Source organism: Helianthus annuus, chromosome 11 (assembly GCF_002127325.2).
Source record: "Helianthus annuus cultivar XRQ/B chromosome 11, HanXRQr2.0-SUNRISE, whole genome shotgun sequence".
Taxonomy (NCBI): Eukaryota; Viridiplantae; Streptophyta; class Magnoliopsida; order Asterales; family Asteraceae; genus Helianthus; species Helianthus annuus.
Genome location: NC_035443.2, coordinates 149,878,116 through 149,896,243, shown reverse-complemented (window position 1 = coordinate 149,896,243; position 18,128 = coordinate 149,878,116). Strand labels below are relative to the sequence as shown.

The 18,128-nt window shown below is 36.6% G+C and overlaps 1 protein-coding gene and 1 long non-coding RNA gene across 2 annotated transcripts; both read left to right on the top strand.

Annotated features, from left to right (window-relative positions):
* Positions 1 to 10,736: 10,736 nt before the first annotated feature.
* On the top strand, positions 10,737 to 11,460 carry LOC110887205. The gene is made up of 2 exons (XR_002563142.2): positions 10,737 to 10,829; positions 11,311 to 11,460. It is a non-coding gene; the product is annotated as an uncharacterized LOC110887205 (long non-coding RNA).
* Positions 11,461 to 12,490: 1,030 nt separating this feature from the next.
* On the top strand, positions 12,491 to 15,651 carry LOC110888598 (glucan endo-1,3-beta-glucosidase). The gene is made up of 3 exons (XM_022136119.2): positions 12,491 to 12,578; positions 14,511 to 14,570; positions 14,690 to 15,651. Exons 1-3 carry the CDS (start codon positions 12,563 to 12,565, stop codon positions 15,649 to 15,651), a joined length of 1,038 nt encoding a protein of 345 aa, XP_021991811.2. The 5' UTR covers positions 12,491 to 12,562.
* The last annotated feature ends 2,477 nt before the right edge of the window (positions 15,652 to 18,128 follow it).

Genomic DNA, 18,128 nt, shown 5'->3' with positions numbered 1-18,128 from the left:
TGAACTTTCTATTTATAGCTTGTTGACTTGTACTTTCCTATTTTAGACAATTGTACTCTCGTTTATTCCCAAATTTCATTCCGAGACTTGAATCCTAATGAAAAGTGCATGATTTGGTTCATATTTGTGTTTATATGCTATGTTATGTTATTACACGTTGAAACACGTTGAAACTATGTTAAGCACGTAAAAACAGTGAAATTCCATCTAAATCCCAGCTCTTAAATTCATCGTTGCCAAGAAATTACCCTAAACCGTACGAAAATTGGGAATTCGTACGTTAATTCGGTTGAAATATCAAAATTTGGGTTAAAATAATTTTTATATTATGTTATTAATATTTTAAATAAGTAAATTAATAATTAAAATTAAATAAATAAGCATTTAAAACTAAGTTTTTTTGATTTTTGATGATTTTGGTTAGTTAGACTAACCTGGTTAGCTAAATCCTGGTTAAATCAGCTAACCAGGTTAAGTATATTAAAGGGCAGCACTAACTGAGTCAGAAAACTCAGTTAGTGACTAACCCAGTTAGTTAGTCTAACAGTTAGCAAAAAAATGGGTTTTATGCGCGAGACGGGATTCGAACCGGAGACCTTATGCTTAACAAACAACATCACAATCACTCGGCCGGGAATGCCACATCCAAACGAATCAGGAAACAAATTCGTTTTAAGCACTCATTCGGTTAAACCGAATTCAAATCAAACCGCGTAACAGGCTTCTTCTTCCATTATGTTCCGGTCAACCTTTCCATTTTCTTCTTCGTTGATTGGCTCAATTCCGGCCAGACATCCAACTTACCAAATTCCGGTTACCAAACATACCTCGGTTACCTTGTTAACCGACCCTTTCCTAAAACCGACTGACCCAACACCCCTATATAAATACCCGGCTCCCTCACCACCGGAAACCACCACCACCTAGTCCTTCATCACCTTCGTTCACAGCCACCCCCCTTCCGGCTCCTATAAATACCGAACCGATTCCCGAAACCATCTTCGTCGGCCGGAGTCTCGCATCTATTGGGTTGGGTTTGTGTTTTAATAATAATAAGGGCTTTGTTAGTCCATGAGTCTGTTCTGGGCCTGATAGCTTATAAATCGGTAGCCCAAAGTTGTTTGAGTCTCTGTTTTACTTGGTCCTTTTGAACGTTAGGGTTGTTAGCGAGTTGTATTCTAGGTCGCCGGAGGATTAGGTCTCCCTAAAGTTCAGGTGACCGTTGTTCTTGTTTGGCTATTTAAGGCCGGTTAGTCATTGAATAAAGCAACGATTGCAATTTGTATACTCACTTGTCACTACAAGTGGTATCAGAGCTTCGTGAGATCCTTAAAGAGTGTTGAGAGCAAGAGGAAGAAGTCGCTGCAATGGCTGATGAAACAGGACAGTTTCATAACACGAGCATACCAAAGTTTGACGGAGAGTTCTGGAGTGTGGTGGATCAAGGGTATGCTGTAATCAAAGAAGGAGAGCAGGCGACGCCGACTCAAAGAAAGAACTATGAAGAGAACAAATTGAAGGACTTAAAGGTTAGAAATTATTTGTTCCAGTCAATTGATAAGGCAATTCTGAAGACAATTTCGCAGAAGGAAACGGCGAAACAAATTTGGGACGCCATGAAGATTAAGTATCAAGGCAGTGCTCGTGTCAAGCGGGCCCAATTACAACGCCTAAGAAGAGAATTTGAAATGCTAGAGATGAAGACCGGGGAAACTGTTACTAGCTACCTTGGAAGGGTCATGGTGACGGCAAACGACATGAGAAATTGTGGAGAGGATATGCCAGATATTAAGATTGTTGAAAAGGTACTACGCACCATGACTACTAATTTCAATTTTGTTGTTTGCACTATTGAAGAATCCAAAGATCTGGATTCCCTCTCTGTGGATGAACTGCAAAGTTGTTTGCTCGTTCATGAGCAAAAACTTGTTCGAAGTTCCACAGAGGAGCAAGTCCTAAAAGTCGAACAAGAACAATCTTATGGTCGTGGCCGTGGTAGAGGAAGGTCCACTAACCATAGAGGAAGGGGACGTGGTCGTGGGCGTGGCTCATTTGACAAATCCACTGTTGAATGTTACAAATGCCACAAATTGGGGCATTTCCAATATGAATGCCCCAATGATGAAAGGGCTGTAAACTATGCTGAATTTGACGAGAGTGAGGAATTGCTCTTGATGGCAACTGTGGAATTGGAAAGGTACAAGAATGAAGAAAATGTGTTAATGGCAACCACTGAAGGCGTGAAAGTAGGAAGAGAAAGCTTGTGGTTTCTTGACTCTGCATGTTCTAATCACATGACAGGAAGCACGCGCTGGTTCACACGTCTCAACAGAGATTTCACTCACACTGTCAAGTTGGGTAATGACAAGAGATTAGAGATTAAAGGAATGGGAGACATCAGAATGACAGTGGATGGTCTCACTCAGGTAATAACTAATGTATACTATGTTCCTGAATTGACATCCAACTTGATAAGTGTAGGTCAATTGCAAGATAAGAGTATTACATTCATTATTAAAGAAGGTGTTTGCAAAGCGTATCATCCTGAAGGTGGACTAATATTCACCTCTACTATGACCAAGAACCGAATGTTCCCCATTTATGGCACACCAAACCTAATTCCAGCCGCATACCCTCGTGTGAAAGATGAATGCTTGCAAGTGAAAGATGACCAAGACACTCAAATATGGCATAGAAGGTTTGCTCATGTGAACTACCGAGCCCTTAGGTCAATGCAATATAAGAAGATGGTAGAAGGGCTACCTAAGGTGGTGGAAAGAACTAGAGTGTGTGAAGTTTGTGCCATAGGTAAACAACAAAGAGATGCCATACCTAAGAGCAGCAGGTGGCATGCAACAGACAAGTTGCAGCTTGTACACACTGACATCTGTGGTCCCATCAGACCTGCTTCAAAGAGTAACAAACGGTACGTCTTGGTTTTTATAGATGACTTTACAAGAAAAACCTGGATCTATATGTTATCAAACAAGGGGGAGGCATTTGAATGTTTTAAACGGTTCAAAGTTCTGGTAGAAAATGAAGCAGGTAAAAAGATCAGATGCCTAAGAAGTGATAGAGGAGGTGAGTTTACCTCACAAGAATTCAAAGACTACTGTGAACAGGTTGGAATCAAGCGTCAATTAACAGCATCCTACACTCCTCAGCAAAACGGAGTGGCTGAGAGAAGGAACAGAACACTAATGAACATGGTAAGATGCCTACTTGCAGACAAGGGCATGCCAAAATATTTCTGGCCTGAAGCAGCAAACTGGGCGTGTCATGTGTTGAATAGGTGCATTAGTAGAAGTCTAGACAGCAAAGTCCCTGAAGAGTATTGGTCTGGTGTTAAGCCGAAGGTGGATCACTTCCGTGTCTTTGGTTCCATTGGTTATGCCCACATACCAGTGCAGCTAAGGACCAAACTTGATGATAGAAGTCACAAGTGTATTTTCCTTGGGGTTAGTATGGAGTCTAAGGCGTATCGACTATACGATCCTGTTGCTGGAAAGATAGTTATCAGCAGGGATGTGACGTTTGATGAAGAAGGGAAATGGGACTGGAATACAGTGGAGGTTGAGGAACTGATAATTGAAGATGATGAGTTTACGAGCCCAAGAATCAGCAATGAGGTCTTAGAAGCAGGGAACACTCCAGTAACAAGTGAAGGGGCTGAAACAGGGGCTGAAACAAGTGCAGGGGCAGATCAGTCCACACCAGCAGCATCAAACCCTAGTGTACCTATCACACCACCCAGTGCAGCTCAATCTGGTGCTCAGGTAACACAGGAACAACAACCTGTGGAACCCAGAGCTCAGACAAGACTACGAAGACCCCCTGGGTGGATGGTAGACTATTGTACCGGGGACACTGAAGTAGAAGATGAGGCAGGGTTTGCCATGTTCAGTTCACTGGATGATCCATCAACATACGAAGAGGCAAGGAAGGAAGATAAGTGGGTCAAAGCAATGGAGTCTGAAATGACTGCCATTGAGCATAACAATACATGGGAGTTGATGGAGGCACCCGCAGGAGTTAAGCCTATTGGAGTTAAATGGTTGTTCAAGACTAAGTTAAATGAAAAGGGAGAAGTGGAGAAGTACAAGGCTAGACTGGTGGTAAAAGGTTATGCTCAGAAAAAGGGTGTGGACTACAACGAGGTATTTGCTCCAGTAGCTCGTTGGGATACGATTCGAACACTTCTTGCAGTGGCAGCCAAGAGAAACTGGACGGTGTTTCAACTCGATGTAAAAAGTGCATTCTTAAATGGAGAACTCAAAGAAACTGTGTTTGTGGAACAGCCCCAGGGATTCATTAAATCAGGAGAAGAGACCAAAGTGTACCGGCTAAAGAAGGCACTCTATGGGTTAAAACAAGCCCCTAGGGCCTGGTTCAACCGCATAGAGATGTATTTCAAGAGGGAAGGGTTCAAAAGAAGTGAATACGATCACACCTTGTTCATCAAAAGAATATGGAACAAAATACTAATTGTGAGTCTATATGTAGATGACCTTATTTATGCCGGAAGTGACAAGATGTTGTGTGAAGGCTTCAAGAATTCAATGAAAAAGGAGTTCGATATGACTGACTTAGGCCAGATGAAGTACTTCTTGGGTGTAGAAATTTGTCAGAACAGTGAATCCATAACAATGTGCCAAAGTCAGTATGCAAAAAGTGTCTTGGAGCGATTTCACATGTGGGAGTCCAATCCTGTCAAAGTGCCAATTGTACCTGGAACTGTTCTAACCAAAGCAGGAGTAGGGGAGGAGGTGGACAGTTTGTTATACAAGAGTCTTGTTGGCAGTCTAATGTACTTGACTGTCACAAGACCGGACCTGATGTATGCTGTTAGCTTAATCTCCAGATTCATGAAAAATCCAAAGGAGGATCACTTGCTTGCTGCAAAAAGAGTACTCAGGTATGTTAAAGGAACATACAATTATGGCTTGAAGTTTGTAAAGGGAACAGAAGGCGAGCTCAAGGTATACACAGACAGTGACTATGCACGGGATAGAGAAGATCGCAGGTGTACCTCTGGTTATGTGTGCTTGTTGAGCAGTGCAGCTATTTGCTGGAGTTCAAGGAAACAAGACATTGTGACACTTTCATCCACGGAGGCAGAATATGTCGCAGCTGCAGCGTGTGCGTGTCATTGCGTATGGGTCAAAGGCTTACTGGAAGACATGGAAGAAAAGCTGACAGCAGCTGTAACAATATTCTGTGACAACACATCAACAATCAAGTTGTCGAAGAACCCAGTCATGCACCGCAGATCCAAACACATCGATGTAAGGTACCATTACCTAAGAGAATTGGTCAACAAAGAAACTATCAACATGGTATTTTGCGGTACAAATGAGCAACTGGCAGATGGCATGACGAAACCTCTGAAAGAAGAAAGCTTTGTGAACATCCGTGAAGCTATTGGAGTTGCTGAAGTTAAACAAGACACTTCAGGTGTTCTTGTTTAAGGGGAGGAATTATTGGGTTGGGTTTGTGTTTTAATAATAATAAGGGCTTTGTTAGTCCATGAGTCTGTTCTGGGCCTGATAGCTTATAAATCGGTAGCCCAAAGTTGTTTGAGTCTCTGTTTTACTTGGTCTTTTTGAACGTTAGGGTTGTTAGCGAGTTGTATTCTAGGTCGCCGGAGGATTAGGTCTCCCTAAAGTTCAGGTGACCGTTGTTCTTGTTTGGCTATTTAAGGCCGGTTAGTCATTGAATAAAGCAACGATTGCAATTTGTATACTCACTTGTCACTACAGCATCTCCGCCGGGGTTCGACCACCACTCCTAGCCGGAACCACCGCCGCACCACCACCATTCGCCGTCGTCTGCCGTCTCCGATGAGTCGATGACCCCGTCCGGTACAAGTCTTCGATCCAGTTTCCTTTTTTTTATTTATTTTTATTTTCCAGTTTTATTGTTAATATTATTATTATTATTATTATTATTATTATTATTATAATTCAGATATAATTATTATTATTAATATTATTTAAACAGGTTTAATAAACAGATTTAAATAACCAGACTTATTATTATATTTTTAATCTGAATTATTGTTCAGAATTTTTTTATAGAAATCAGAATTTTTACTTTATATAAAATCAGATTTATTAATATCATTATTAATATTAAAACAGATTTATTTAATTATTAATATTATATCTAATCAGATTTATAACTATTATTTTATTATTATAGTTAAAACAGATTTATTATTTTTATTTTCAGATTTAATATATTGTTTAAATCAAAATTAGCATTTTATAAATATTAATCAGAATTATTGTTTTATATAAAATCAGATTTGTTATTTTTAAATCAGAAATTATATTTCAGAAGTAATATTTAAATCAGAATTTATTTTCAGATTTATTATTTTATTTTATCTAATCAGAATTTTTGTAAATAGACTTATTATTTATTTAGATTAGAATTGTTATTTTATATAATTAGATTTATTATTCAAGATTATTAATTTATAATATCTATATATATATCAGAATTTTCATTTTAAATACATACTAATTAGGAATCATTATTTATATAATCTAACATTTTAGTAGTAATATTTACAATATTTTGGTAAAATCAGTAACATTATCATAACAATATATATATAAAATCAATATTTATTTTACTCATATATTTGTCATATATTTTTAAATATAAAAATATGAAACATATGATTATTATTTAAGAATGTTGGTATTATTTCATGCCTTGTTATTTAAATAAACCCTAAATTCCCAATATTTAACAAATACTCAAAATTAATAGGGTAAATCTCTTGTGCAACGACACTTGGAACAATCCTCATATTCTCTTTCCAAGAAATACGCAACGCACTCCAAGGTGAGTATACATGACCCATTTTCGTTTTACACTTTTGGGTGCAATATGTATTACATATCAAACATCACAACACATTAAACATTTTATGCACACTCATTCCATATTCTATGTGACACACTCTATTCATGTTAGACATGTTATGCTACTGTAAACACCTAATGACTATGTGTTCATTAACTTCGTACAAGCCTCCCCTAACAATGGTAGCGCTATAGGTTGAGAAACGCCCCTCCTGTTCTATGAGCAGGTATTGTTAGGTTAAACTATGTCAACCTACTCAAACTCGTTTGGGTACACTTTAATTGCGTTAAACTTTGGTTTGGACACATAGAGTAACATCGTTTCGAGTATATACTGTTAACATGATATTGTATTTCACATTTGGAATTGAGTAAACATTTTAAACATGTATATGCTATGTATGAAAACTTGTATACTCGCCAACATGCTTTTGTTGACATTATTTTAATACATATTGCAGGTTGAAAGTACAAGATTCAAGAATCAAGCTAGGATGAACTCTAGAAACCCACATAACATTTGAATTATTGTTGAACATTATGTTGTCTTGTTTGGAACTATGTATTTCACTTTAGAGTTTATGAAATGAATTAAATAAATTATTGTCACATTTAGTGTTATGTTGCTCTGATACCGATTGGTATCAGAGCCATAACTATAGGGAATTAGGTAGGATTGCCTTACTTGTCCCTAGTCTATAGTAGGAGTACTCTGATACCAGATTGGTATCAGAGCCATAACTATAGGGAATTAGGAATGCCTTGCCTAGTCTATAGTTTAGGAGCTTATTCACTATGTGTTGCTTAAAACAACTTCCTTTCCATCTTCTTTGCTTCCCTCTACTTTCTTTTGGACTCTTAATATACATGCCTTTCCTAAGGCTAACACAATACACACTTGGAGACTTTGAAGACACTCTTACAATACAATCGAAATGATTCATCAAGACAGGGTGATTCCCACACTTGGTGATGATTTTCACTCAGCTATACTTTGATTTTTGCACGAAATCTACCCTCAAGTTAGGAGTGATATCTAAACCTTGATGGGAGTTTTCCATTTCATATTCTAGTGGACCCTTATCTTAGGATAAGTACCAACCACATTAGGGTACGATGTTATCAAGTTAGAGGTGATACTCGCATCTTGTTTAACTAGTCCCACTCCTCGATTTTCACTCTCGCCAAAGTTTCGATTTCCCAATCGATTAAGGATGTGTAGTAACTGGAAGGGTTAGGTACCGGTAGTCGGGACGTCCTGTCTAGGTTTGGCATTCGTATAAATCCATTAAGGACCCGTTGCCTACCTGGGGACCATCGATGAGAGTACTAATACCTATTAGGCCAAAGCACGTTTCCTTAATTCGAGAAGGTCTTCGATTCACTTTGGAAGTGTCGTATGTTACGTTCCGTGACAATCCATATTTTACGTTAAATCTCTTTTTATGTTATCTCAATTATTATGTGTTTTACGTTTGAGCGTTTCATTCATTTCTAGCTAGAAAGTCACAATTTACACTATTGTCGTAACCTAAAACAATTAATGATACTCTCTCGTGAACAAATTAAATTTATTATGCTTTCATTATACATGTTATCCTATGTGAAAAATTTCATGTCATTTTATTCATGTTATACTATGTGAAATTCTATGTGAAACAAGGAGCTACCTGGTGCATTCATGAAAACAAGTTTTTCCTAAACAAACATTATGATCAAAGTCTCATTTTATAAACCTTTAGATATAATCTTTTCAAAAGTTTCATCTTGATTTCGAGGACGAAATCTCCTAAAGTAGGGGAGACTGTAACGCCTCGCGTTTTTGAACTTTCTATTTATAGCTTGTTGACTTGTACTTTCCTATTTTAGACAATTGTACTCTCGTTTATTCCCAAATTTCATTCCGAGACTTGAATCCTAATGAAAAGTGCATGATTTGGTTCATATTTGTGTTTATATGCTATGTTATGTTATTACACGTTGAAACACGTTGAAACTATGTTAAGCACGTAAAAACAGTGAAATTCCATCTAAATCCCAGCTCTTAAATTCATCGTTGCCAAGAAATTACCCTAAACCGTACGAAAATTGGGAATTCGTACGTTAATTCGGTTGAAATATCAAAATTTGGGTTAAAATAATTTTTATATTATGTTATTAATATTTTAAATAAGTAAATTAATAATTAAAATTAAATAAATAAGCATTTAAAACTAAGTTTTTTTGATTTTTGATGATTTTGGTTAGTTAGACTAACCTGGTTAGCTAAATCCTGGTTAAATCAGCTAACCAGGTTAAGTATATTAAAGGGCAGCACTAACTGAGTCAGAAAACTCAGTTAGTGACTAACCCAGTTAGTTAGTCTAACAGTTAGCAAAAAAATGGGTCTTATGCGCGAGACGGGATTCGAACCGGAGACCTTATGCTTAACAAACAACATCACAATCACTCGGCCGGGAATGCCACATCCAAACGAATCAGGAAACAAATTCGTTTTAAGCACTCATTCGGTTAAACCGAATTCAAATCAAACCGCGTAACAGGCTTCTTCTTCCATTATGTTCCGGTCAACCTTTCCATTTTCTTCTTCGTTGATTGGCTCAATTCCGGCCAGACATCCAACTTACCAAATTCCGGTTACCAAACATACCTCGGTTACCTTGTTAACCGACCCTTTCCTAAAACCGACTGACCCAACACCCCTATATAAATACCCGGCTCCCTCACCACCGGAAACCACCACCACCTAGTCCTTCATCACCTTCGTTCACAGCCACCCCCCTTCCGGCTCCTATAAATATCGAACCGATTCCCGAAACCATCTTCGTCGGCCGGAGTCTCGCATCTCCGCCGGGGTTCGACCACCACTCCTAGCCGGAACCACCGCCGCACCACCACCATTCGCCGTCGTCTGCCGTCTCCGATGAGTCGATGACCCCGTCCGGTACAAGTCTTCGATCCAGTTTCCTTTTTTTATTTATTTTTATTTTCCAGTTTTATTGTTAATATTATTATTATTATTATTATTATTATTATTATTATTATTATTATTATTATAATTCAGATATAATTATTATTATTAATATTATTTAAACAGGTTTAATAAACAGATTTAAATAACCAGACTTATTATTATATTTTTAATCTGAATTATTGTTCAGAATTTTTTTATAGAAATCAGAATTTTTACTTTATATAAAATCAGATTTATTAATATCATTATTAATATTAAAACAGATTTATTTAATTATTAATATTATATCTAATCAGATTTATAACTATTATTTTATTATTATAGTTAAAACAGATTTATTATTTTTATTTTCAGATTTAATATATTGTTTAAATCAAAATTAGCATTTTATAAATATTAATCAGAATTATTGTTTTATATAAAATCAGATTTGTTATTTTTAAATCAGAAATTATATTTCAGAAGTAATATTTAAATCAGAATTTATTTTCAGATTTATTATTTTATTTTATCTAATCAGAATTTTTGTAAATAGACTTATTATTTATTTAGATTAGAATTGTTATTTTATATAATTAGATTTATTATTCAAGATTATTAATTTATAATATCTATATATATATATCAGAATTTTCATTTTAAATACATACTAATTAGGAATCATTATTTATATAATCTAACATTTTAGTAGTAATATTTACAATATTTTGGTAAAATCAGTAACATTATCATAACAATATATATATAAAATCAATATTTATTTTACTCATATATTTGTCATATATTTTTAAATATAAAAATATGAAACATATGATTATTATTTAAGAATGTTGGTATTATTTCATGCCTTGTTATTTAAATAAACCCTAAATTCCCAATATTTAACAAATACTCAAAATTAATAGGGTAAATCTCTTGTGCAACGACACTTGGAACAATCCTCATATTCTCTTTCCAAGAAATACGCAACGCACTCCAAGGTGAGTATACATGACCCATTTTCGTTTTACACTTTTGGGTGCAATATGTATTACATATCAAACATCACAACACATTAAACATTTTATGCACACTCATTCCATATTCTATGTGACACACTCTATTCATGTTAGACATGTTATGCTACTGTAAACACCTAATGACTATGTGTTCATTAACTTCGTACAAGCCTCCCCTAACAATGGTAGCGCTATAGGTTGAGAAACGCCCCTCCTGTTCTATGAGCAGGTATTGTTAGGTTAAACTATGTCAACCTACTCAAACTCGTTTGGGTACACTTTAATTGCGTTAAACTTTGGTTTGGACACATAGAGTAACATCGTTTCGAGTATATACTGTTAACATGATATTGTATTTCACATTTGGAATTGAGTAAACATTTTAAACATGTATATGCTATGTATGAAAACTTGTATACTCGCCAACATGCTTTTGTTGACATTATTTTAATACATATTGCAGGTTGAAAGTACAAGATTCAAGAATCAAGCTAGGATGAACTCTAGAAACCCACATAACATTTGAATTATTGTTGAACAATATGTTGTCTTGTTTGGAACTATGTATTTCACTTTAGAGTTTATGAAATGAATTAAATAAATTATTGTCACATTTAGTGTTATGTTGTTTTGAGCAATTTGTACGTCTCATCCCGATGTTTCCGCCATCGGTTGGGGTGTGACAACTTCATCTTCACCACCGTCACCACCACCACCGCCACCACCACCACCACCACATATTCTTAGTTCATCAGGTCACACATATCATCCATTCAGAATAACAAATTATTACTTATTCATATTCTGCATTTTCTTAGCTATTTGATGCTCACCGCATATTCTTAATTAACAAATTCACCAGCTAAAAAAATGCAGAATTTGTTAATTCATCAGGTCACCCATATCAGGTCACCATCGAACCTGCATTAAAGCCACTGCATATTCTTAATTCATCAGGTCACCCATTTCTTTTACCTACTTTATTAACTAGTACAAAGCTCGTCATCAAATGCAAGGCCGTATGCTTATAGTTCACGGTATGTCTCCCTGTTCATTCGTTGACCGATTAAAAACGCCGACAACAGTGACTCGTTGTCCGTTCGTTTTTCTAACGGAAAGAGAAAGAAACAGAGTCGTCGGTTCATTTTTCTGGCAACAGAGAGAGAAAGAATCAGAGCTTGCTTCTAGTGTTGCAGGTTCGATGGCGGTTTGATGGGGAAGAGAGCGACATCGAGAGAAAGAAACAGAGCCGTATCATCATTTTCCCGCCATCGATGGCGGTTCATTTTGCAGGTTCGATGGCGGTTTAATGCTCACCATCACTGTGCTTATGTTGACGATGTAGTTTTGTTGCTTAGAGTTCGGTGGACGGCCAGAGCAGCAGCGGTAGGGGGTTGGGTGCTCGGAGTTAGGTGGTTACCGGAGGGGGTGCGTTGGGGTCGGTTTTGTCGGGAATACAGATTGTTGGTGGGGATAGGGGTGGGGGGGTGGTGGTGGTGGTGGTGGTGGCGGTGGTGAAGATGAAGTAGGTGGTAGGTCCCACATAAAATTTTAACTCATCCTAGAGGCATTGGATGAGTCTACTTGAGGCATTGGATGAGTCTACCTAATCATTGAGACACGTGTCACCTCCATATTTAAAGACGCATGAGGGGTCTTGAAAGAGGCATCCCGCACATTTGAATCCGTGATGTCCTGCTCCAAGGAGGCATCAAATGGCCATTTTGGTAAGTCAAAGAAATTCTTGGCTATTTTGATAATTAACTCCTAAACTAAAACATTTTTTAGATTTTTTAAGAAAAGCATATAAAACATCTATTAATAAACGTAGGCTTTCTAAAAAAGTTCCTTACAAAATGATTTTTCTTTTATAAAAAAATAAGTAGTTCAAATACTTATTTTTAACTTTTAAAAATATGTTGTTTTTTATTCTTCTAATGCATATTATTCTTTGGTATTTTCTAAAACATATCTCTAAAATAAGCGAATTATTTATTTGTTTTAATTTTTTTTACTTCCTTCATTTATCATTCATTTGAACAGCCAATGAATCCTTTAAATGGGCTACTGCCGAATTCACCAAATTAAGATACACTCTCATCCGAACCAGTAAAAACCCTCACTTAGGCCTGAAGCTCGTAGCACTCGCCTGAAGGCACGATACATGTATCTATACCCAATTCATACGCAATTTCACATATATCTTATCTAAAAAAAATCATATTATAATTTCTAAATCTTAATAATAAGAGTTTAATATATTTTTATTCAGCCCATTTTTCTAGTAACATAGGGCCATCGAATTTTCATAGCCGTAGGCAAAAAAAATATTGGGATACCCCTAAATTTTTCTTCTAGGTCCGTCACTACTTACAGTTTATACACAAAACGTGTTTTGTATTTGATCATAATTCTCGGTTGGGTTTATATATTTGGATAGTCTCAAGTTAGTTAACCGCGAGCAATTTGAATTCACTCAATTAGTTGACGGTCCAAATGGCCATACCACATGCATGCATGCTTGTTGTCAATAGCACCTCCATCGACTTCGGCATCGCCACTCGACCAATCGACCAATACCGTGGACACGCCATTGCTGCCATCGCCTTCCACCACCCACGTCACCATGACAACCGCTACCACCACCCGGTCACCGCCACCATTGTCGTCGTCCACGCTGCCCTATCGTCCACGCTGCCCTAGACACCATTGTCATAGACACGTTTGAATATAGCGGATGGACCTATTTTGATATTTTTTTTGTTAACCGACTCGTTTCATTCTAATTCCATTTGGCTTATTTCATTTGTCCATAACCAAATTGATATCTTTTTTGAGATGGTGTGTTTTGACCTGAACTCACTTTGTTCATAACGCGTATTAACTGAAACCCATTTTAACCCGTCGCCCGAACCTACCCGGTTTGTCAGGCTTAAAAGTAACTTACACTGACATGATGGTTACGTGATAAACCTATATTGTTGCTTTGGTCCTTTTATCTCTAAAAATTACGATATTTACTCAAGTGTTTGCTAGTTGTAATATGATTGCTACTTGAAATGGATGAACATCTATTTTTTACGTTAAATATTTCAACATTACCAATTTATCCATTTAGGTAAAAAAAAAAAAGTAATGAACTATAAATTTCCCAAAACATATAAACAACCCATGTTGAACCATCATGCATGGGGAGAATCTTAGTTAGGGTTAGGGCTTAGGGGTATCTCTGGCCCTCTCTGTTTTTTCGTTTCAAAGTGTAAATTTTACTGTGAATTTTATACGTATTGAATCCGACCCTCCATATTTAAAAGTGGGATCGATGAACAACGCGGAAAAATAAGGGGAAGAGTTGGGGTGGTTAGGTTTTTTTTTATTTTTTATTTTTCTTTGGTATATTAGTTATTTTAGTATTGAAACTTAAAACGTTTTCTAATATGACTTGGTATTAAGTGCCAAACGTGTTATCAAATTGAAATATCAACAGTGAAGATAATGGATGCTATAAAGAAGAGATCCGTGTAGTTGAATGCATAATAATTACAGAAAATAAACAATTTTAAATTATGATCTTACACTTGTATTATTTAAATCCCATAACCACCCAAGCTCGTCACTATATATATGGTTAAATCTTAATGCAAAAAAAAATTCATAAACTAGACCTTATGGCATCAACTATCCTACTACTCGGTATACTCATAAGCTTTTTCGTTTCCACAGGTCTCCCCCTCTATCCATATACATCTTCCCTACTATAAACTTATGTGTATGTGTATGATTATCTGATTTTTATGTTTTGATGTCCAAATATTAATGATTTTATTCTTGTTGCAAAACAGATGCACAATCCGTTGGTGTGTGCTATGGAGAATTCGGCAATAGCTTGCCCTCCCAACAATATGTGGTGAACCTTTACACAACCAACGGCATAACCAGGATGCGAATCTATGCTCCGAATCCAGCTACCCTTGGGGCCCTAGGGGAAACCGATATAGAACTCATTCTCGACGTCCCAAATGGTTCTCTCGAGTCCCTCACCGATCCCAATGCCGCGACCACTTGGGTTAGAGACAACGTCTTAAGTTACCCTGATGTCAACTTTCGATACATCGCTGTGGGGAATGAAGTCGATCCAAATAACGATAACACTCGCGGGTTCGCCAGTTTTGTGCTTCCGGCAATGAACAATGTTCACAACGCCCTTCGAGCCGTGGGCCTCGACGAAGATATCAAGGTCTCGACCGCAACCTACACTGGCCTATTAAAAAAATCATATCCACCTAGTGAAGGTGTATTTGATGACAATGTGTTGAGTTTTATCAAACCAATAATCACATTTCTAGCCCAAAATGGTTCACCAATGCTTGCTAATATCTACCCTTACTTTGCTCATGTTGGTCCCCCTATGTTGCCTGATCTCTCATTTGCATTATTTACCAAATCAACACCCGCTTATAGCGATCAAGGTCGACCGTACTTTAACCTTTTTGACGCCATGTATGATGCTCATTATGCGGCTCAATCGCGTCTTGGTGGAGGCAATGTTGAGATCGTTGTGTCGGAGAGTGGATGGCCATCAGCCGAAGGAGATGTAGCGACAACTGAAAACGCGGGAACTTACTATAGAAACTTGATTTCACATGTGAAAAGTTCGTCAGGGACGCCTGCGAGACCTGGAAGATCTATAGAGACGTATTTGTTTGCAATGTTTGATGAAAACTTGAAACCAGGAAAAGAGACTGAGAAGCATTTTGGAGTTTTCTTGCCTGATCAAAGACCAAAATATCAACTAAGCTTTTGATTATAAAATTTGTAATCTTTTGCCTTCATTAATGATTGAATAAATTAAGAAATAAAACTCTTGATTGTATTGTATATATTTCCTAATATGACATGTGATATCGAAACTTGTCAATTACTTTTCAGCTGGGATGAGTTTTTACAAACTCTATGATTAATTTCTCATTCTCGCACGGCAAGTTATTAAAAGTCCTTTGAGAAAATCAAAAGATGTGTCTAACTATTTAATAAGGCCGCACGGTATGGGGTTCATCCCCCTCACGTCCTGCTCCGGCGCTGCCGTCCCCCCCCCCCCCCCCCCCCCCCACCCCACCCCACCCTAGCCGGCGTCCTGAACGTCGAGTTCCGGACGATGGAGCCGGTCCTCCCCTCTCTCACACACCTATACATACAACTTATATATATACATATTAGGTTCATCCCCCATTTCCTCACCTCCATCCTCTATGCCCCATCCTCACCCCGATCTACGTGACGGATCATCCTCCAAAGGAGGATCATCACCATACCGCATAGCCTAATGAAAATGTAATAGATAGACATCAAAATATTAACTTAGTGATCTTACACGTTTGTATAAGTTCATCCTATGTTCGTCAAATAGGTAGATTTCACTAAGAAAAAGTTTTGAACATTCACACTAGCCACAAGTGATCAAGAATATTTCTTAGTGTAAGTCACACCGGGCACCGTGTTCCCGAGTCTCATTTAATGAGAGAGAGGAAGGAAAATGTAAGAGAGAAAAGGAAAATATATGATTTTTTTTCGTGTTTCCGAGTTTAATGAAAAGTAAAGAAAAAGAGAAGAAATCAAGCATTTTATGTGTTTCCGAGTTAGGAGGAAAAGAAAAGAAAGGAACAATTTTACCATTATACCCTTTAATGGTGTTTATAACAAGGATTAGATATGAGGGTAATTTAGTAATTGATAAAATTTTCTCTCCTAATCTCTCCGATTTTGGAGGATAAATACACGTACAAATTTTCTTCCCTTTTCCCTCCTTTCCCCTCCCCTTCTATCCTTAAAAAATCTCGGGAACATGGTTTTTTCATATTTTCATCTCTTTTATTTCCCCTCCCCCTGTTAAATGAGACTCGAGAACAGAAGTGGCCCAATATCGTTTCTATGCTTGTTACACTCGATGAGCACGAGCTTCTCAAAGTGTAAGTCATATTAACCCTTTTGATTGTCATGATGAATCTTCCTAGTGTATCTTACACTCAACACGTTTGATTATACCAAGTGATACCTTTTAAGTTGATTGCTACATACTTCAAGCAAGGAGTTCAGTATTAATAGAATCTAAGCCTTGAAGTGGGTCAAGAATCCGGTTACTTGTTAACGAAGAAGGTCATGCATTTGGAAGATCTAACATATATTTCGCAAACCTTACAAGATTATATGAAGCCAAAACACAAAGTGATCTTGTGGATCTCGAATATCGGTCAGAAAAAAATCTCTAAAGGTTTAAAAGGTTTCTACACACACTGTCTAGATTTTTATCGCCAATAGTTTAGAAGACTTATCAAAACTTAGTATAAATCAGGAAACATACAATAAGATAACCAAAAAATTTTGTGTATAATTTATGATTTCACTCTTTTTGGCTTGTGCTCTTTAGGTTTCATGTTGTAATCCTGATGAAAAAACTATTGATGTTAGACATTTTGTAATTTGTTCAAAAAACAAAAGACATGTAAATTTTTGGTTTAGTATGGACAATTTTTTTAATTTTGCTAATTTGTAGCAATTTTGGTTATATTAATACTCATGCATGTCTATGTGTGTGCGTGTGCATAGTTTTAAATACATTTATGCCTAAGAAAAAATGATAAAAACCAAAAGCAGTTTCAAAAAAAATTATATACATGGTAGTTTTAACTAAATATGCGATGGAATTCAGTCGCATTTTTCTTTTTAAAAAATGGAATTTTAGTCACAAAAAACATTCCAATATTCAAAGTGTAATTAAGAACTCATATTGTATGAATCTCTCCCTTCACACTGTATTCTTTTTATACATTGAAATAATATGGGAAATATTGTTTTATTTACAAGATTGTATCTTACTTAGTTACATATTTTCAGCTTAACTATATTTTTGATCCATAGTCAATGGGAAACCCTAGTGACGGAACCAAAAATTCTTTATGAGGGGTTATATATAATAAGGATATATTCTCTACTGGCTACAACTAAATCGTCTAAATCATATATTTTTGTAAAAGAAAATCTCAGATTTATATGTATAAATCTAACAAATTCTTGTGAACATGGGGCTGGGTCAACAAGTACATCTTGACCCTTTTTTTGGTTTCGCACCTGGAAACTCGTCTTGCACACATTACACGTAACAAAGGCCTTGTGACTTCTTCCGAGGTGATTAGCATTCATTATTTGTTTACTTGCATGTTAGCGGCCTCTTATTATTTATCAAAAAGAAACAGCAAAACCAAATCGTTAAACATAAATGCAAGA